The 22,651-nt window shown below is 44.3% G+C and overlaps 1 protein-coding gene across 1 annotated transcript in view; it reads right to left on the bottom strand.

Annotated features, from left to right (window-relative positions):
• Positions 1-22,651, bottom strand: part of ephb4a (eph receptor B4a) — a 108,740-nt gene that overhangs the window by 3,302 nt on the left and 82,787 nt on the right. Inside the window, exons 7-12 of the mRNA XM_084320566.1 lie at positions 19,818-19,917; positions 7,223-7,284; positions 4,330-4,443; positions 2,430-2,677; positions 1,639-1,854; positions 610-759 (exon numbers count right to left, since the gene is read on the bottom strand). Coding sequence (XP_084176692.1) covers positions 610-759; positions 1,639-1,854; positions 2,430-2,677; positions 4,330-4,443; positions 7,223-7,284; positions 19,818-19,917 — 890 coding nt within the window. The remainder of the gene's footprint in view (positions 1-609; positions 760-1,638; positions 1,855-2,429; positions 2,678-4,329; positions 4,444-7,222; positions 7,285-19,817; positions 19,918-22,651) is intronic.

The raw sequence follows: 22,651 nt of genomic DNA, 5'->3' as shown, positions 1-22,651 counted from the left end.
GACAGGTGTATAAAGGTGCTGAGTGGAGGCAAGAGACCCAGATGGGCCTATACGGGGCCTCAACTCATTAAATCTCAAAAAAAAAAAAAAAAAAAAAAGTAAAGTGAAATAAGTTCATAAAACTATTTTCATAATAAGATAATAATAATAATAACAATAAGAATCAAAGTAATAATAATAATAACAAAAACAACAACATTAATAATTAGTCTAAACAAATTAACATGAAACTGTAAAACAAAGTGACATTAATGGTTTTATGAGATTGAAGCTATTCATTTAACAATGTATATTTAAGCTTGGATTTGAGTGATGAAATAGATGAGCAATTTTTTTTTTTTACTATGGAGGGTTTTGAATTCCAAATTGTAGGACCTCTAAATGTTGAACTGAACTGACCTAATGTTGTGCGGAAGAAATTACGATGATTATTATTTGATTGCCTTGTAGGATATGAATGAATACTGGAGTTTGATATGAAAGAATTATGGAAAACAATAGACACACACAGACCTGACGGGAGGAGGGGGGAGGGGACAGGTCTCGACACGACACACAGAGAACACGACACACACACACACACACACACACACACACAGACACACGTACGTCCTGGTTGCTCATGTTCCAGTAGGGTCTCTCTCCGAAGGACGTCACCTCCCACATCACGATGCCGTAGCTCCAGACGTCGGAGGCGCAGGTGAACTTCCGGAAGGCCACGGCCTCTGGAGCCGTCCAGCGGATCGGGATCTTCCCGCCCTGGAAGGAGGAGGAGCGTGTTCAGATAGTGGTGGGGGGGAAATATCCATACAGTATAGCATTGCGATACTTTGCGTGGCGATACTGTATCGATACAAGGACGCCAAGTATCGATATTTTATTATGCAATTTATAAAAAAAAATATTTAATAATTATTTTTGTATAAGGAAGTTGCATTGTTCATTTCAATATCTGTAATAGTACAGTAGTCCACACACACACACAGACACACACGTGTGCATTCAGTTAAGTTGGAATATGACTGTAATACAAACAGTTCAGTTTGTCAGGTACATGCAACACAGATTACAGTGTTGACATTTTGTCTGCTTGAGAAAATCCCATTTGCTGCAATACAAATGATTGAAGTGAGCGTTAATCGAAAGGACTAACCTAAAGTTAGTTGTTCACCAACAATCTACAGACAGAAACAAACACAGAACCGGCCTGTTATATTAAATTAATTGATTGCTGTTTAACGCGTCCGTGTCCAGTCCTTTCGATTAGCCCCACCGTTCATTGTAAACAATGATGCATGTAGTTACTGTGTGTTGTTGTAGCCACCGGTTAATTCACGATTTTTTATTGGTTTGTCATGACAAACCAATTACATAATCCAACATATGTGTAAAGAAACAACATATTCCAGTTAACGGTATATTTTTTTAATGATTCGTTACGGCGTAATCAATACTTCCATTTGTATAAATTGCCCTAAGCGGAGTTTAGTATTCCTGCCTGGCTGAGGAGCGCGTCGCGGCTCATGCGCATGCGCGCGCTCGGCCAATCAGAGCAACGCGGAAGGGCATGTTGGCTGCCCAAAGTATTCACGCAACCTGGCCGGGCCCGGGCTCCAGCGTGATTGGTCGCGGTCTCACCAGGGTGCTGGTGTAGGTGGGGTCCGAGGACCCGTCCTGCAGGAAGCGCGACAGGCCGAAGTCGGACACCTTGCACACCAGGTTGCTATTGATGAGGATGTTGCGGGCGGCCAGGTCTCTGTGGACGTAGCTCATCTCCGACAGGTACTTCATGCCTGAGGCCACGCCCCTCTGCATGCCCACCAGCTGGATGGGGGAGAACTTCTGCTCGTTTGACTGCAGAGGAGGAGGAAGAGGAGGGGGAGGAAGAGGAGGGGGAGGAGGAGGGGGAGGATGAAGAGGGATGAGGAAGAGGAGGAGGAGGAGGAGGAGGAGGGGGAGGAGGAAGAGGGGGAGGGGGAGGAGGAAGGAGGAGGAATATGAGGGGGAGGAAGAGGATGAAGAGGGGGAGGAGGAGGGGGAGGAGGAAGAGGAGGAGGAGGAGGAGGAAGAGGGGGGGGAAGAGGAGGGGGAGGAGGAAGAGGGGGAGGAAGGGGAAGAGGGGGAGGGGGAAGAGGAGGAGGAGGAGGAGGGGGAGGAGGAGGGGGAGGAAGAGGAGGAGGGGGAGGAGGAAAGGGGTGGAGGAGGAGGGGGAGGAAGAAGAGGAGGAAGAGGAGGGGGAGGAGGAAGAGAGGGAGAAAAATCCTTAATTTAGGAATTATTAAAAGTACACTACTATTGCACTATTTTACTCTGTCTATTCTATTTTACTCTTTTATTAATGTCTATTTATGTGTATCAGTGTTTACTGCTTCTGATCCTGATCCTGCTTCTGATCCTGATTCTGCTTCTGATGCGAGAGAGAGACTGACCCGCAGGAAGGCGTCGAGCGCCCCGTTCTCCATGAACTCGGTGAGGATCATGACGGGGCAGCTGGCGGTGATGACCCCCTCCAGGTGGATGATGTTGGGGTGCTGGAACTGCCCCATGATGGACGCCTCCGACAGGAAGTCCCGCCTCTGCTTGTCGGTGTAGCCGCCCTTCAGTGTCTTGATGGCCACGTAGTTCTCCTTCTTCCCCGGGACCTTCAGCCGCCCGCGGCACACCTCCCCAAACTCCCCTTAACATGAGATAAGATAAGATAAGGTAAGACACCTCCCCAAACTCCCCTTAACATGAGATAAGATAAGGTGAGACACCTCCCCAAACTCCCCTTAACATGAGATAAGATAAGGTGAGACACCTCCCCAAACTCCCCTTAACATGAGACAAGATAAGGTGAGACACCTCCCCAAACTACCCTTAACATGAGATAAGATAAGGTGAGACACCTCCCCAAACTCCCCTTAACATGAGATAAGATAAGGTGAGACACCTCCCCAAACTCCCCTTAACATGAGACAAGATAAGGTGAGACACCTCCCCAAACTCCCCTGAGACATGAGATAAGATAAGGTGAGACACCTCCCCAAACTCCCCTGAGACATGAGATAAGATAAGGTGAGACACCTCCCCAAACTCCCCTTAACATGAGATAAGATAAGGTGAGACACCTCCCCAAACTCCCCTGAGACATGAGATAAGATAAGGTGAGACACCTCCCCAAACTCCCCTTAACATGAGATAAGATAAGGTGAGACACCTCCCCAAACTCCCCTTAACATGAGATAAGATAAGACACCTCCCCAAACTCCCCTTAACATGAGATAAGATAAGATAAGACACCTCCCCAAACTCCCCTTAACATGAGATAAGATAAGGTAAGATACCTCCCCAAACTCCCCTTAACATGAGATAAGATAAGGTGAAACACCTCCCCAAACTCCCCTTAACATGAGATAAGATAAGACACCTCCCCAAACTCCCCTTAACATGAGATAAGATAAGACACCTCCCCAAACTCCCTTAACATGAGATAAGATAAGATAAGACACCTCCCCAAACTCCCTTAACATGAGATAAGATAAGGTGAGACACCTCCCCAAACTCCCCTTAACATGAGATAAGATAAGGTGAGACACCTCCCCAAACTCCCCTTAACATGAGATAAGATAAGGTGAGACACATCCCCAAACTCCCCTTAACATGAGATAAGATAAGGTGAGACACCTCCCCAAACTCCCCTTAACATGAGATAAGATAAGGTGAGACACCTCCCCAAACTCCCCTTAACATGAGATAAGATAAGGTGAGACACCTCCCCAAACTCCCCTTAACATGAGATAAGATAAGGTGAGACACCTCCCCAAACTCCCCTTAACATGAGATAAGATAAGCTAAGACACCTCCCCAAACTCCCCTTAACATGAGATAAGATAAGGTGAGACTCCTCCCCAAACTCCCCTTAACATGAGATAAGATAAGCTAAGACACCTCCCCAAACTCCCCTTAACTCAATCAGCGCCATAAGCTGTCCCCATCTCTGCCGCTTCATGCCAGTTTAAAATGGTAATTTTCGCGTTGTGTTTCACGATGTTTGCAGAGCTGTGTGTGTGTTCTGTATTATAGCTGTGGAGACAATGGTGTGGCTCATTTGACAGACACTACTTGTTGTAGTCCAACATGGAAAAAGAAGTTTGTTTCTACACACTGTAGTGTGTAGTTTATTACACGCTAAACATCGCACATTTCCAAGATAATCCAGTCTTTTTCCATAGATCGCGAGATAAAACACGTTACATGCAATAAGTAAGACACCTCCCCAAACTCCCCTGAAGATAACAGGTTCCATTTAATGCGTAGGCTAGAAACCTGACGGAGCGACAGGCTCACCTGCACCGATAACCTCCTCGATCTTGACGAAGGAAACGTCGATCTCCTTGGCAAATTCTCGCACCGCCTCGTTCGGGTCCTCATAGGTGAAGGGGTCGATATAGGCCTTGATCCCTGTGAGAGAGAGAGAGAGAGAGAGAGAGAGAGAGAGAGAGAGAGAGAGAGAGACAGGCAGAGACAGAGACAGAGACAGACAGAGACCGAGGCAGATACAGAGAGACAGAGACAGAGACAGAGGCAGAGACAGACAGTTATAGAGACACCCATGTGGCTCCCCTCCCCAGAACCTTTGGGCAGAGTTGGTAGGGTTCCTTTATGAATGTGTCCTGTTACAATTACAAACGACTCGTTGAAAAAAATGTATTCAGTAACTTACTCTAAATATCACAATATTAAAGTGATGTTACTTTTGGATTACCTCAATGCCACATTATGATTAAAAAGAAAAAGACAAAAGAAAAGATATCAATAAACAATGACATTTACTTGAGTGCCAATGCTTCTTTAAAATCAGACGTGGCGTCAGGGATGGCCCGGGACTAAAACACGTCCCTGGACCTTTTGACCCAGACCCGCCCACCACACCCAGGCTCTGGTTATTAATACCCCCACTTACAGGCGTAATGGTTGGATGCTGCAGGACGGTGGGACTCAGACTCTGTGTATAGACCACTGCACTTCCACGTTACATTGAGCTCATGGGAGAGAGAGCGGGGGGAGAAAATTAATGAATGTGGATGAGAGCCTGGACATTAAGTGGTTGTACAGTAGCTACGGTTGTGGGAGTGCGGGAGACATGATCCAATAGACTTGTATACGCCCGAGTCTCCTGAACACGGAGAGACCAATCCCAAGTCGATGGGCATTTTCTCGGCCGAGCTATAGTAACTTTTTCGCACCTACTCCCGAACTCTGCATGCGCAGATTGTCCACGGAGTCTCTCTGGATTGTCCAGAGATCTAGGTTTATCAATCTGCATGCGGAGTTGGTGTGAGGGCTGTGTGTGTGTGTGTGTGGGTCATGAGCAGATAACAGGGACTCTTAAAGTTATCCGTTAAACGGACAACCACTAGACTGCTTACGCAGAAATGTTAGGAGAGGGGAAAAATTAAACAACAGAAAACAACCTTTACAGGTGGAAATCTCAAAGTGAGTAATTAAGAAAATAAATCAAGTCCCAAAAAACAGGACTACTCTCAATAAAGAGGTATAGTATAAAAGTAAATAAACCACAAGGACACCTCCTAATAAAGGCGTTTATATTGGAAAAAGTTAAACAATAAACCTCCACTAAGGGAGTTTATGTGTAGAATCACGTGAGTAGCCTAAAATAAGAATGACTACCATAAAGCTCAATTCTGAATTAGAGATCAGACTACACTTCAATATAATGAGCGTGACCAAAAGGACAGCCAACACTAGGAAATGAAAAAGCAGTTGACACTGCGATCTCCAAACTTGACTCCACATGGCCATAGGCACAGCTGCACTGCATCAGGTGCAATCAAGCCCACACACCTGCCGACCCATGAGGCAATTAACCACAGGGAACAGGGATTGACAAATATCCCTCACAGAGAGGTGAAATAAAGCAAAAATAGACAGCTGTCCCTCACAGAAAGGTGAAATAAGGCAAAAACCATGACAGTTGGGGAGTAGTAGGGATGGGTACCGTTCACATTTGAACCGATACGGTACCGGTACCTGTGAATCGATACCGGTACCCAACGGTACCTTTTTTCGGTACTTTAGTCTCTAAAAATGTAATCTACCTACCTAAAAAATAAATCCAAACTTCAAATAACCACACTTTCGACCGTTTTCAGCTTGCCATTGCCCTGACTGCTTTGTTGTTGAATCAAGTCAAATCCTAGGTAAGCGTATATTGTGCGTGTGAACGTTGACGTGAAGATTTTTTTTTAAATTTTTTTTATATAATTACAAAAGAAAAGAAAAGCAGACCTGGCTGATTGATTGATTGATTGAAAACTTTATTAACAGATTGCAGAATGGGTACAGTACAGTACAGGCTCCCAAGAGAAGACAGACTGTGCACCCACTGCACACAAGAAGAGGTGGAAACCGAGCTCCACTTCTTAACAACCTGCTCGGGCGTATAAAAGTCTATTGGATCATGTCTCCAGCACCCCCACAGCCGTAGCTACAACCACTTAATGTCAAGGCTCTCATCCACATTCATTCATTTTCTCCCCCCGCTCTCTCTCCCATGATTTCAGTATACCGGAAGTGTTGCTGTGGTCTATTCTTGTCATGAATGCGTTTCCCTGGTCATTCAAGTGCCTCAAGTGACCCTGAAGGGTTCGCTTCTCAAGTCTGACGCCACAATGCGTCCATATCCCAGAGAGTGACCTGGACACTACCTGCCACCTGGGGGTGCCAACGATGCTGCCTCAGGCACTCTGACCTACATGGAGTGTATGTAGCTGTCCTGTGCATCTATTCTACCAAGAAATAACACCACTAATGACACTGTTTGGAATATGGCCAATAAATGCAATGAAATGATAAAGAAAAATACGTTGATTCTTATTATTAACTTTTTTCAAAACACTCTGGTTGGATGCCCGACTTATTTTCATTGTACTGTACTTGTGCTGTAGGATGACAATACATTTGAATATAATATAATCGAAAGGTGTGTGCAAATGCTGTGTGATAATTCTTTAAAAACACAGAAATATGCACATTATCCGCTTACCAGGGAAATGTAATGTTAAGTAGAAATGTATTTGATAATGTACTGGTATATTTAAAATAAATATAAATATTATATATAAATATATATTATATATATAATACAACTTGAAAGAAATATCCCATATAATTAATAATTTGTCTATGATTTTGATATATGGCAGAACTGTGAGCTCACCTTGGCCAGTGAGGTACTGGCTGTTCTTGTCACTGAGCTCAGGATCTTTGTTTCTGTGCCGCCTGCTGTCAGAGAGAAGAGACGAGAGAGTCAATGGACCAGTGTCGGAAATCAACTTAGTCTATGAGTTGATTATATCCCCCATCACGTTGCTTTATTACCACATAGAAGTTATATTATTTATCAGTGATACTACAGTGTTCGTCCCAGTCGGCTAAATCAATATCTTCGATCAGGAAGGGTTGTGCTGCTCGTCCCAGTCAGCTAAATCAATATCTTCGATCAGGAAGGGTTGTGCTGCTCGTCTTCATTTCCATCAGTTTGGGAATTGGATTTTCCTCCGAACTCTTAAAACGCCAGACCAGTCATTTTGATATCTGTGTTCCAAGTATATAAAGTGACTATCCTCTATCTGTTTATAGTAGATAATCACCCTTAGTGGCATTATATATCTTCTATCTGTTTATAGATAATTACCCTTAGTGGCATATAAAGTTTACCCTCTATCTGTTTATAGATAATTACCCTTAGTGGCATATAAAGTTTACCCTCTATCTGTTTATAGATAATTACCCTTAGTGGCATATAAAGTTTACCCTCTATCTGTTTATAGATAATTACCCTTAGTCGCATATAAAGTTTACCCTCTATCTGTTTATAGATAATTACCCTTAGTGGCATATAAAGTTTACCCTCTATCTGTTTATAGATAATTACCCTTAGTGGCATTATATGTCCTCTATCTGTTTATAGATAATTACCCTTAGTGGCATTATATGTCCTCTTATCTGTTTATAGTAGATAATCACCCTTTGATAAACAGGTACATTATGTATGTTAGAAGGTCAAGCCTAATTTAAACTGTTTTCGTTTTATTAGAAGGGATCTGTCAACTAAAGCTGCTCAACTATGCACGCTATGATTCTTTCCCACTTGTCTTATTGTATCACATCATGGTCACAAACCATACTAAAACCCATAACTATAATATACAAACAGGCCATAAAAATCATGGACCGTAAACCAATGCGATGGCATCACGGCAGTGTTTTGAGTAAGCACAATCTTTTCACGTTTGACAATTTTGTAATTTTCTGTAATATTAGACTCGTTTTTAAATGTTTGCACAATCATGTATCATCATTCTTTTCTGGACTGGTGGTTAGACGTTGGAGCTCTAGTAGAGCAAACACACACGCTTACAATAATGGTGACTGTACTGTTCCCATGTGCAAGAGTTTGTTTGGACAGTCTGCCTTCTCTGTTAACGGGGTAAACTTATGGAACTCTCTGCCTACTGGCTTAAAACTGGAGTCCAATGCCAACGTCTTCAGCAGAGGACTCAAGGTATGGCTGAAACCAAAGCAGCAGTGTTCACATATTATGTAGACGCAGACTGGTTTTGTTGTTTTGATCATGGACTCTTGCTCTGGTAAATATTTGTTCTGATTTGATTTTGTTGTATCTTTTGGAAAAGCCTCAATGGACTGGTGTTGAAAACTAGCACTTGTGCTAAAAACACGCAAAACAACGCATCTGGTCTGTCCACTGTGGCTGATCCAATGTGGCTGTGGTGTCCATTTTAAATAAACGTTTTCATTCATTCATACTTCTTCAGACAGCAGGAGATACTAAGAGTACAAACCCCAAACAGTTGTTATGACTCAAAACAACCAGGGACACTGAGGCGATACGTCACGACTTAACAACCGAATAGTGGCGTGTGTCCTCTATCTGTTTATAGGAGATAACTGGAATGGCTGCTCGTCGGAGCACATTATGTCCTCATGCTATAGTGAGTCATAAACACTTCCCCCAGTGAGTGAAGGACGTAAGGCATGTACACATGCGATTTATGTCGTCTCTTATGGCCTATTGAAGTTAGAGTCTAATTTTATGGACACCTTCTTAATAATAATAATAATAATAATACATTTAATTTATATTTACCCTACATTCCTGAGAGTCTCAGAGTGCTACAGAGTTAAAAAGAATAGAATACAAATGGATATATAAAAAAGAAGAACACATAGCAGAACAACATATGAATAAGACATAAAAACTAATAAAAGGCCTTTCTAAAAAGGTAGGTCTTGAGTCCACGTTTAAAAGTATTAACAGTTTGTGGTGCTCTCAGGTGGTTGGGGAGATCATTCCATAGTCTGGGCGCCATGGAGTGATCATGCTTTTAATATTGTCTGCTTTCATTGAAATGTGAAGACATTTTCTCTATGTTTTAGCATTTGCAGTGTGCTCTCACTATCTTGTTTTTTTAAATGTTTTTCTATATGTGAACCTTTTCTGTATGATGCCTTCTTGGCCAGGGCCCACTTGCAAAAGAGGTGGACATATCAATGTGATTACCCTTGTTAGATATCAATGTGATTACCCTGGTTACATATCAATGTGATTACCCTGGTTAGATATCAATGTGATTACCCTGGTTACATATCAATGAATGAATGAATGAATTAAAACTTTATTTAACAGATTGCAGAATGGGTACAATCGTATAGGGTATCTTGTAGACCAGGCCCATTGCAAGTTGCTGTACTCTGTCGTCTACTCTAAGCCATCCTAGGTTGTCAAAGTGGGCAGGGGTGAGGTGGGTTCTGGGGGTAAGGTCAAGTAGTAGTCTGACCAGTTTGTTTTGTGATGTTTGTAATCTTGTTTTAAGCGCCTTTGAGGTGCTTTGGTACCATGAGGTGCACGCATAGTCGTAGTACCCTTGAATGAGTGCTCCTGCCAGAGTCTTCAGGGTATTCTTGTTTACCAGAGAGGAGATCCGGTACAAGAATCTAGTTCGTTGGTTGACTTTTTTTATTACATTGGATGCCATTTTGTCACAGGAAAGATTTGCCTCTAGGATGGAACCCAGGTAGGTAATTTCGTCTTTCCTTGTGACAATATTGTCACCCACTGTAACTGAGAAGCCGTCGGTCTTGCTGAGTTTGTTATTTGAACCGAAGAGAATGGACTCTGTTTTGCCCATGTGTAATGATAGTTTGTTATCATCGAGCCATATGCAGATTTTGCCTAGTTCAGAGCTGAGGGTTTTTTCAACCTGCAACTTGTTCTTGTCAGAGACCAGCAGGGCTGAGTCGTCCGCAAACAGAAACAAGTTGCAGTCACAGGCTGATGACATGTCATTTGCATAAATTAGGAAGAGTAGCGGTCCTAGTAGCCTAAATATTAAAGGCAACCAACTTGTGTCTAGCCACGCCCAACTTGCGTCTAGCCACGCCCCCGCGGCGTGGAGCTCCGTCGCGGCAGCATTATGTAGCAGTAATCCCCCCTTTTTTACCATCGAGAACTAGCTCAACTGGCAGCGCTGCCTTGCTGTGGATCCTGCGGTCCCTTTGTCACAAGTTCGATTCCCTTCATTTTTTTTTTTTTTTTTTTAACGTGCATTCTTTCGCCGGTTAAGTTTAGGCATGTTAACTTTAAGCATTGTTTCGGAGTTGGTTAAGGTTAGGCATTGTTTCGGAGTTGGTTAAGGTTAGAAGGGTTAAGTTTAGGCGCTGTTAAGGAGCTGGTTAAGGTTAGAGTTTGTCTTAGAGAATGGCAATAGACAGCCTATTTCCGCGCTGCAGCTCTCTCGCGCTGCCGCGGTCACATGGGCGTAGTGGCCAATCAGAGAAACGCTAAACACAAGTTGGTTGCGAAAATATTCACGCGTCCTAGTATGCTTCCTTGTGGAACACCACAGCTCACTGTGAGGGGGGGGATAGTGTACCATTTACCTCTACCATCTGTTCTCTCCCCTCCAGGTAGGATTGCATCCAGCTCACTGATAAACTATCAAAACCAATTGCTTTTAGCTTGTCAATCAGAATGGAGTGATTGACAGTGTCGAAGGCCTTTTGTAGGTCCAGCATGACCATGCCGCAGTATTTTCCCGCGTTCACCTCTTGTTTGATGTGGTCGTTCAAATAGAGAAGGCATGTGTCAGTGGAGATTGGAATTCGTAGATTCGATTTTTTTTTTTTTTTTTTGATTACCCTGGTTACATATCAATGTGATTACCCTGGTTACATATCAATGTGATTACCCTGGTTACATATCATGTCTCTACCTGTGTGGACATGTCTCTACCTGTGTGGACATGTCTCTACCTGTGTGGACATGTCTCTCTACCTGTGTGGACATGTCTCTACCTGTGTGGACATGTCTCTCTACCTGTGTGGACATGTCTCTACCTGTGTGGACATGTCTCTACCTGTGTGGACATGTCTTTACCTGTGTGGACATGTCTCTACCTGTGTGGACATGTCTCTCTACCTGTGTGGACATGTCTCTCTACCTGTGTGGACATGTCTCTACCTGTGTGGACATGTCTCTCTACCTGTGTGGACATGTCTCTCTACCTGTGTGGACATGTCTCTACCTGTGTGGACATGTCTCTACCTGTGTGGACATGTCTCTACCTGTGTGGACATGTCTCTCTACCTGTGTGGACATGTCTCTACCTGTGTGGACATGTCTCTCTACCTGTGTGGACATGTCTCTCTCCCTGTGTGGACATGTCTCTCTACCTGTGTGGACATGTCTCTCTCCCTGTGTGGACATGTCTCTCTACCTGTGTGGACATGTCTCTACCTGTGTGGACATGTCTCTACCTGTGTGGACATGTCTCTCCCTGTGTGGACATGTCTCTACCTGTGTGGACATGTCTCTACCTGTGTGGACATGTCTCTACCTGTGTGCACATGTCTCTCTACCTGTGTGGACATGTCTCTACCTGTGTGGACATGTCTCCCTACCTGTGTGGACATAATAATAATAATAATAATAATAATAATAATAGATTGAATTTTAAGAGAGAAGCGCCTTTCTCAGACTCAAGGACACTGTACAAGGAAAGGATGGAAAAAAATAAAAGTAAGTAATAAAATTGAAAAAATATATATAATAAAATACATAAAAGATCTGTGTATAGTAACAACAAGAAAAAACAAATAAGATAAGAGATAAAAATAAATAAAAAAAAAGGAGGCAAGTTCTGTCCAATTGGATGAAGTGGTTAAAATTAACAAACAAACAAACAACAAAACAAAACAAAACAACGGAATCTGTGGCTTAAAAAGAGTCAGGGGTGGGCTACTTGGGAGCGGGGCCGTGTTGCGTGAAGGCAAGTGTGAACAGGTGGGTTTTTAGCTTGGTTTTGAAGAGGTTGATGGTGTCAGAGCCTCGGATGAGGGGGGAGAGGGAGTTCCACAGTCTGGGGGCTGCTGCAGCGAAAGCTCGGTCTCCCAGTGTGGAACGCCTGGTGCGGGGGATGGTGAGGAGGTCGGAGTTGGAGGATCGGAGGCCTCGTGCTGGAGTGTAGGGGTGGAGTAGGTTGGTCAGGTAGGAAGGGGCCAACCCGTGCAGGGATTTGTAGGTGAGGAGGAGGATCTTGTAGGGGATTCGATAGTTGATGGGGAGCCAGTGGAGTTTTTGCAGGGTGGGGGTGATGTGCTGCCAGGGTTTGGTGCGCGTGAGGACCCTCGCAGCAGAGTTTTGGACGTACTGTAAACGATCCAGAACCTTCTTGGAGGCACCAAGAAGGACTCCGTTACAGTAGTCGAGGCGGGAAGTGATGAAGGCGTGAATGAGTGTTTCCGCTGAGGTGTCGGAGAGTGAGGGGCGGAGGCGGGAGATGGTTCTGATGTGGAAGAAGGCGGATCTGGTGACAGACTTGACGTGAGGGTGAAATGAGAGGGTGGAGTCCAGTATGACGCCCAGGTTCCTTACCTCTGTGGAGGGGCAGATGGAGTAGCCATCCACGGAGAGAACAAGGTGGTCGATCTTTTGGAGGAGGGCTGGGGAGGCTACAACTATGAGTTCGGTTTTCTTACTATTGAGTTGAAGGAAATTGGTGGTCATCCATGTTTTTATGTCCTGGAGGCAGGCAGTGAGGGAGGGGGGAGGAAGGGGGGCCGAGGGTTTGGTGTGGAGGTAGAGCTGTGTGTCGTCTGCATAGAAGTGGAAGTGGAGGCCGTGTTTCCTTATGATGTCACCGAGTGGGAGGAGGTAAATCATAAAAAGGAGCGGACCTAGCACCGAACCCTGGGGAACACCCTGTTTAACAAGTGCTGGAGCTGACCTGGAGCCCCCGAGGGAAACATACTGCCACCTGTTGGTGAGGTAGGATGTGAACCAGGACAAGGGGGTACCAGTGATGCCAAGGACACTTTCCAGGCGGTCTAGGAGGATTGAGTGTGAGATGGTGTCGAAGGCAGCTGAGAGGTCCAGGAGGATGAGGATGTTGATGTTGCCAGCATCAGCAGCCATGAGGAGGTCATTTGTCACCTTGATCAGGGCGGTCTCGGTGCTGTGTTTAGCCCTGAACCCAGACTGGAGTGGTTCACACAGGTCATGGTAGGCCATGTGACTCTGTAGCTGGGCGGCTACTGCGCGCTCGAGGACCTTGCTGAGGAAGGGGAGGTTTGAGATGGGGCGGAAGTTGTTGAGACATGTCTCTCTACCTGTGTGGACATGTCTCTACCTGTGTGGACATGTCTCTACCCGTGTGGACATGTCTCTCTACCTGTGTGGACATGTCTCTACCTGTGTGGACATGTCTCTACCTGTGTGGACATGGTCATATGTCTCATTAGTCTTCTCCTGGCTCCTCCAGTAGGTTCTGGACCTCCAGCTCTCTTCCTAACAGACCAGTAGGTTCTGGACCTCCAGCTCTCTTCCTAACAGACCAGCAGGTCCTGGTCCTCCAGCTCTCTTCCTAACAGACCAGTAGGTTCTGGACCTCCAGCTCTCTTCCTAACAGACCAGTAGGTTCTGGACCTCCAGCTCTCTTCCTAACAGACCAGCAGGTCCTGGTCCTCCAGCTCTCTTCCTAACAGACCAGCAGGTCCTGGTCCTCCAGCTCTCTTCCTAACAGACCAGTAGGTTCTGGACCTCCAGCTCTTTTCCTAACAGACCAGTAGGTTCTGGACCTCCAGCTCTCTTCCTAACAGACCAGTAGGTCCTGGACGCGTGAATATTAAAGGCAAAGCTTTTCGTTCAGCGTTTCCCTGATTGGCCACACGGCCACGTGACCGCCCTAGCACACGCCCTTATCCGCGCCGCGCCGCTCTGTGTGTTGTTACGCGGCAGAGAGACGCGGCAGAGAGTGACCGCGGCCGCGCATTATGGTGAAATTATGTACATGCATGCGCCTCCCTCCACCTGAAAGCCCATCCACGCTGTGTATCATAGAGCACTGGGTTTTATCACTGGAGATACATTTCTCACTCACCATTGTATTTTATATGAAAATAATTGTAAGTAGGTGAATTCTACACATCTGACAACGCCATCTGACAATATCATAATGATGTGTTTTCTATATTATATCCACAATCATTCATCTAAAAATTTTTATGGGCGTAAATACATGTTAAGATATTCAAAATCGTCACAGCAGTATAGTTTGTTTATACTTCAGAAGTATGATATTTCAACATCGTCCCCAAAATGAATGGAAGCGAAATAAAGAGAGCTTATTATTAATCAGTCAGCAGCCTCCAACGGGCGAAATAACATTATACGCGAAATAACATATAACGTTACAATTGTACAGTTTCGAGTTAATCAGTCAGCAGCCTCCACTGATGTTATGACGTTACAAACGGGCAAAATAACATTATACATTATGCTCCGCGAAATAACATTATACACTCTGCTGCCGCGTTCGCTGCGCGCTTCATTCATTTAATTTGGGACCTTGCAGGGACCTCTGCTGCCGCGTTCGCGGCAAAAGGGGGCGGGGGGTCGTGGCCAATCAGAGAAAAGCTGAACACAAGTAGGTTGCCTTTAATATTCACTCGTCCTGGACCCCCAGCTCTCTTCCTAAAGACCCAAATAGCAATATTGCTCCACCCTCAGCTGCATGCAGATCTAGGCTCTGTGTGTGTGTGTGTGTGTGTGTGTGTGTGTGTGTGTGTGTGTGTGTGTGTGTGTGTGTGTGTGTGTGTGTGTGTGTGTGTGTGTTTGTGTATGTCTGTGTGCATGCCCACGCATGGATGTGTGCATCTGTAAGTGTGTGTGAGACATGGTTACAGCTATTGTTCTCATTCCTGTGGAAACAGGGTTGGGGACGGCTGTATCCTCTCTCTCCTCTCTCTCTCCCTCCCTCCCTCCCTCCCTCCCTCCCTCCCTCCCTCCCTCCCTCCCTCCCTCCCTCCCTCCCTCCCTCCCTCCCACCCTGTCTCTCTCTCTCCCTCCCTCTCTCTCTCTCTCTCTCTCTCCCCTCTCTCCTCTCTCCCCCCCCCCTCTCTCCCTCTCTCTCTCTCTCTCTCTCTCTCTCTCTCTCTCCTCTCTCTCTCTCTCTCTCTCTCTCTCTCTCTCCCCCCCTCCCTCTCCTGTCCTCCCTCCCTCCCACTCTGTCTCTCTCTCTCTCTCTCCTCCCTCCTCTCTCTCTCTCTCCTCCCTCGCTCCCTCACTCCCTGTCTCTCTCTCCCTCCCTGTCTCTCTCCCTCCCTCCCTGTATCTCCCTCCCTCCCTGTCTCTCTCTCTCTATCCCTGTCTCTCTCGCTCTCCCTCCATCCCTGTCTCTCTCTCTCTCCCTCCATCCCGTCTCTCTCTCTCTCTCTCTCTCTCTCTCTCTCTCTCTCTCTCTCTCTCTCTCTCTACCTCCATCTCTCTCTCTCTCTCTACCTCCATATCACTCTCTCTACCTCCATATCTCTCTGTCCCTCTCTCTCTCTCTACCCCTCCCTCTAGAGAGGTCTTTTCCTCCAGAGGTCACGTGGGTTAATATCTGCTGAAACAATGCCGTCTGGAGAGGGTGTTATAATGAGCAGGATAACGTTCAGTTGTGTCAGTAAGAAACTGGTGAATATCTCTTTGTCTCTGCCGTGGGAAACCCAGCTGACATCTGAACCTCGATTAGATATGATTTATACAAAGCAAAGGATTGACAGAGGAGTGACAAATTGAGAAAGTGAAAGTGATAACGGGGCAAACTAGAGCCAGGTTCAGCGTTATCTGTGTCGGCTCTTTTTGGAATCCTTTATTGCCTCCTTTTTCCTGTTATTCTCTTCCTACTTTGCCCACGGGACGTCTTCTTCGCTGGGGTGGGAAACACCAGAGAACTCTCACGTTGTGCTGCTGATCACAGTGATAACTAGCCTTCAGTCCCTCCGTCAGTCACTCCCACGCTCACCCGCTCGCTTTCCCAGGATCTTACGAATCCATTTGTAATGTATGACGTGGTCAGTGATTATTGTACTGTCTTTACCTTAAGGTATTTATTAAACTAGCTTCATCTGTGGTGCATAAAGGCTCTTTACCTTGAACAAGGTCTATATTAAACTAGCTTCATCTGTAAGTAAGTAAGTAAGTAAGTATTTATAAAGCACCTTTCATACATGTCATGTAGCTCAAAGTGCTGTACACAAACATAGGCATATATATAACGATAAAAGCAATAAAGTCACAGTGATCAGTTAAGATCAATGTTTAAAAAAAAAAAAAAAAAAATAATAATATTAATAATAATAATAACGTAAAAATGAAAATAACGTAAAAATGAAAACATGAAAACAGTCATTTGCTTACCAGTTTGGGAGAACAGGTCCGCACAAACATGTCCGCTCAGTAGCAACCGGAAGTAGGAAATGCACTAAACCAATGCACTTGTACGGTAGGTAGCAATGTTAGCTCTTATAACGCTAGTGTAGTTACGTTTTTATTAGTGGTCAGAGTTGGGTCCACAGGACTTATCCAAGCCCCATGGATCCATCAGTGGCCGTGTATTGTGTGCTATTAGTGCACTGCAACCTTGCCCAGGCCCGACGGGGCCCGGCCCGGCCCGGCGGGTTCGGGCTGGGTAGGGCTTTTTTTTTATAAATAATTCGGGCTCGGCCGGACCCGGGCACCGCCGTTTTTTATTTTTTTTATTTTTTTTTATTTTTTTTTTCATATAACTAGGGTTATATGATAACCTTCGTTTTAAGATTCGCTTTCTCTTTTGCGCCAGAGAAACATTTGGATGTAATTACTGCAGCGCGCAGAGAGAGCTCAGGGGACAAGTTCAACTCGATTGGTTGTGTTGGAATATAGCCAGTTGGCGAACGTTTTAATTTGTTCTTGGGATGTATGTAGCCGGTTTTGTTAACGGTGTTCAACGCGTTGCTGACGTCTGGTGAGTGATGTTTACTATTTGCTGGGTCGTGACTGCTACTTGTTTTGTTGTGATTTTCATTACGTTGCTCTGATCGAAATCTGATTTCTGTTTTCTGTTTGTTTGTTTGACTGAGTAGGCTATTGTGTGTCGTGTGTGTGTGTGTGTGCGTGTGTCAAAGAATATTCTATAGCCTTCAATACGTTTTACGAGGCTGATGTGTGAGAGTGTGAGTCAGTCTATATAAGCGAGCACTGGGACGGCATTGCGAAACAGGCTATGTAAATGCTTCTTAGTTTTGTTTATTTATTACGTTCATATAAAACCGTGTTTCGAATATTTAAAACAAATACAAAAAAAATTATATTTTAATAATAATAATAATAATAATAATAATATTTTTTTTCGGGTTTTCACGCGGGCTAGGGCTTAAAATATTATTTACAGTCAGGCTTATTTTCGGGCAGGGCCTGAAGTTCAAGGGCTCGGGCAGGGCTCGGGCTTTATTTCAAGGCCCTTGCAGACCACTAGTGCGTATGTACCCGTTCCCTCATGTGGTCAGTGGCCAGAGTTGGGTCCACAGGACTTATCCAAGCCCCATGGATCCATCAGTGGCCGCGTATTGTGTGCGTATGTACCCGTTCCCTCATCTAAAGAGTTGGGTCCATAAGACTTATCCAAGCCTTACGGATCCATCAGTGGTCGTGTATTGTGTGCGTATGTACCCATTCCTTCATCTAAAAAGTTGGGTCCACAAGGCTTATCCTAGCCTCATGGATCCATCTGGTTTTTCCAAGCCATAACTATTTGTAAGCTAGACTGTATAGGTACGTTTTTAATTTTCCTTTAAAAATGTGTATAGAGCTGGCGTTTCTGATGTGTGTTGGTAGTGTGTTCCATAGTTTTGGGGCATAGTTGGCAATCTGTGGTTCATACAGGCTCTTTACCTTACAGTCTTTATTAAACTAGATTCATCTGTGGTTCATACAGGCTCTTTACCTTACAGTCTTTATTAAAATAGATTCATCTGTGGTTCATAAAGGCTCTTTACCTTATGGTCTTTATTAAACTAGCTTCATCTGTGGTTCATAAAGGCTCTTTACCTTACGGTCTTTATTAAACTAGATTCATCTGTGGTCCATACAGGCTCTTTACCTTACGGTCTTTATTAAACTAGCTTCATCTGTGGTTCATAAAGGCTCTTTACCTTACGGTCTTTATTAAACTAGATTCATCTGTGGTCCATACAGGCTCTTTACCTTACGGTCTTTATTAAACTAGCTTCATCTGTGGTTCATAAAGTCTCTTTACCTTACGGTCTTTATTAAACTAGATTCATCTGTGGTTCATACAGGCTCTTTACCTTACGGTCTTTATTAAACTAGATTCATCTGTGGTCCATAAAGTCTCTTTACCTTGAACAAGGTCTTTATTAAACTAGATTCATCTGTGGTTCATACAGATGTCTCTGTGAGGGCTGGGTAAGAACTGCATGCTGCCCAACGAGGGGGCGTGCCGAACATTCTACCTCACGCACCTGTGAGTGGTTGGCAATCAGCTCGTCGGGAGACTACTAGTACTGCTGGTTGCCTTCCACTCATTGCCAGGTCGTTCTGTATGCTACCATCAACCGCCGTGCTCCTGGTGAGACATCGTCTTCGCTCTCTATAATCCCACGGGAGGATTTCCTATGTTCTCACTGGGAGACGTCGTGCCATCCGTTGCTACCATCTACCGCCGCGTCTCTGGGGTGAGACGTCGTGCCAGCTACTGCCCTACTCCCTCTTCGTGGACCTCGTTCCTGGGGTGAGGCCTCGTCATCGCTCACCATAGTTCCACGGGAGGATGCCCGTGTTCTCACTCCGTTCCCCTTGGACCCCCTGTTTGCTGTGTTGCCCCTGTCGGCAGCGTTCTGGTGAGGCTGTACGAGACCAGACTCCGAACTTTGGTTTTCATTCATGGACTCAAGAAGTTATTCCTGTGTACTTTTTGTTCGCCATTTAAAGGGACAGTGTGTGCATTTTTGTGTGTAAATAAATCATGCCCTTGTTTTTGGCTAAACTCTGAATACCTGTCTGTGTCGTGCTATTGGGGTCGCTTTACAAACCATAACAGGCTCTTTACCTTGAACAAGGTCTTTATTAAACTAGCTTCATCTGTGGTTCATACAGGTCACCAGCTCCAGTTCATTCTCATTCATAGTGGGTAACGCGGAACGCAATTGCAACATGCCGTCGTTTAGTGTCAGCAATATGGCTCTTAAAATTAGGCTATAGTTAACAAACCATAATAATCCTCCTGTAAATCACTTTACCTCTATCCCACATGCAGTATATGAAGGTCAACATTTTTCAAACTGTTTCCATGGTGATGCATCAGATATTTTTTGCTTAAAGAACCGGATGCAAATAAAATCACTGTTGGGTTAAAAAATGTCACACCCCTTAACACCCCCCCCCCCCCCCCCCTTCTCATCCTGCCTCTCACCGTATGCAGAAGATGGCTGCGCAGATGGCGGAAATGAGCAGCAGCATTGCCATGGCGATGAGGACGCCGGTGACGACGAGCTGGGAGGGGGAGGCGTGGCCTGAGAGGAGAGAATAGAATTAGGCGGGAAAAAAAGGTCATTCATTAAAAGGTGTCCAATGGACTTTTTGACCACTAGTTGATGAAATGGACGCTATAGAGCACAGCGGGAGGAAAGAGGTTACTGAAGATCACATCACAAAGACGCACGTGGACGACACGAGCAGGGGGTGATGTAGAACACAGAAACAGTGCACTGGGGGGGGGGGGGGGGGGGCGTGTACACGTGTCCTTGAGCTTCAAACTGATTGGTCTACACTACACGATCTAAGCCAAAAAAACTTACCATAACCTTTTACTACATTCTGCCACTTGGTAAATGGACTGCATTTATATAACAGCTTTTATCCAAAGCGCTTTACAACTTATGCCTCACATTCACCCGTTCACTCACACGTTCAAACACCGACGGCGGAGGTGACCATGCAAGGTGCCTTGCTCAAGGACACGCTGCCAGGAGGAGCCGGAATCAAACTGGGAACCTTCTGATTACCAGATGACCGCTCTCTACCTCCTGAGCTACTGTCACCTCCACTTAGACTCATTACATCCACACTGTGATTATTGTAGATTAGAGCTATTTTATTGCACTGCTTTTATTCTGTCTATTTTATGCTTGTTTTATGTCTATTTTTACTGAATGTCTGCATTTCATGCATTGCTTTTATTCTGTCAATGCTATGCAAATTTTATGTCCTATGTCTATTTCATGTCTATTTTTGTGTCTATCTGTGAAGTACAGATAGAGATAGCAGATTGGCTTGTAGATGATAGAATGATTAGAACAACAGAAAGCGGTGTCTATTTAGGTGGACGTCTCAATATCAACAAAACACAACTCTGTTGGAAACAACTGTGGTTTATCACATGTAGGTCAATCCAGATATGTTGTTAGTGAGGAGTGCAGAAGTGGTTTGTTTGTAGTTCTGAGGACGAGAACCATAGAAGGAAATTGTATTTTAAGCATCAGTATGTAGGACCACTTTAAAGCATCAGTATGTAGGACCACTTTAAAGCATCAGTATATGTAGGACCACTTTAAAACATCAGTATGTAGGACTACATTAACCTGTTAAGCCTTAAGCCTGCTTTTCTTTATCATAAATCGATCAATAGAGACCGTATTAGATCCCCAATTATCATATCATGGGGTATCATTGGAAAGCCACACTCATTGGCTACAACCCAGTGCAAAGGTTTTCGAGATCGCCAAATGACTGACGGAGCTAGAGCCCCGAGAGTCGGGGGTGGTAATGTGTACTTTTGCGTACTTTGGGGCATGCCTCACATATCGGCATCTAACTCGAGAACCGCTGAATGGATTTTGTCACCTGAAAGGGCAATCGACAGGCAACAAATAGGGCTTTAATTCTATCTATGTATTGTATTAAAAGAAATGCACACCCGAGCCACTAGAAGTCGGCAAAGAATCGTCCACATGTGGGCCCTTGGATGTTAAGAGGTCAATGTTTTTAAATATTCTTTTTTTTGTAGCCAAGAGTAAAGATCATAACCCTATCAAAAACAGTAGTCAAAGTGTATATTTTCATTTTTACAGATGTTTTATATGTTTTATCGGAAATACAAATTTATCAGAAAATGCTAATTATCGTAAAAACCGCAAGAAATGACTAAATCCAGATTCAACCCTACCATTGGAAAGAGGAGCTTTTTCCCTATCCATAGATGTATGATTTGGCCATAATAAGGTCAAGGTCAAGTTCAAGGTAAAATATGAATTTATAATTAAAGTCGATTATCATTAATTACTGTATCTACAAATCCTTCTGTTTAATCATCTTTCCGCGGTTCATTTGCTTAGATTTTTTGTACACATGCTCTCAATAAGGTGGCGAATGAGCTCAGTGAGCATTTATCAGAAAATTTATAAATTTTTTATCATCATCATCAAAATCATAAATCATAATTAATCATAATTAATTGATTCATTACAATTTACTCAGCCTAGTAACAGACACAATATTTCTGACACTGGAAATACATACCCCCAGGTCCCTAGATGTTCCTAGATACCAAGAACATGCAAATTGACCTTGCAGAAGTGGAGCAATCTTCCATTTACTTAGGCATGTACCTTTAGGCGAAAACGGTCTACAGATTAGCATCAGTATGTAGGACCACTTAGCATCAGTATGTAGGACTACTTTAAAGCATCAGTATGTAGGGCTACTTTAAAGCATCAGTATGTAGGACGACTTTAAAGCATCAGCATGTAGGACTACTTTAAAGCATCAGTATGTAGGACTACTTTAAAGCATCAGTATGTAGGACTACTTTAAATATGTAGGACTACTTTAAAGCATCAATATGTAGGACCACTTTAAAGCATCAGTATGTAGGACTACTTTAAAGCATCAGTATGTAGGACCACTTTAAAGCATCAATATGTAGGACTACTTTAAAGCATCAGTATGTAGGACCACTTTAAAGCATCAGTATGTAGGACTACTTTAAAGCATCAGTATGTAGGACTACTTTAAAGCATCAGTATGTAGGACCACTTAGCATCAGTATGTAGGACTACTTTAAAGCATCAATATGTAGGACTACTTTAAAGCATCAGCATGTAGAACTACTTTAAAGCATCAGTATCAGGGTCGACGAGGGGCCGCACCGGGGGACCAATCCAAGTGCTCCTGCCCGTCTTCGTCAAGGACGCGACAGCGTCAGCGATCTGTTGGTTGTGCATGTTTTTCCATTGGGTTTCTCTTATC

The sequence above is a fragment of the Notolepis coatsorum genome, assembly GCF_963971535.1.
Source record: "Notolepis coatsorum genome assembly, chromosome: 8".
In the NCBI taxonomy this organism is placed as follows: Eukaryota; Metazoa; Chordata; class Actinopteri; order Aulopiformes; family Paralepididae; genus Notolepis; species Notolepis coatsorum.
This window is presented reverse-complemented; position numbering and strand designations above follow the sequence as displayed.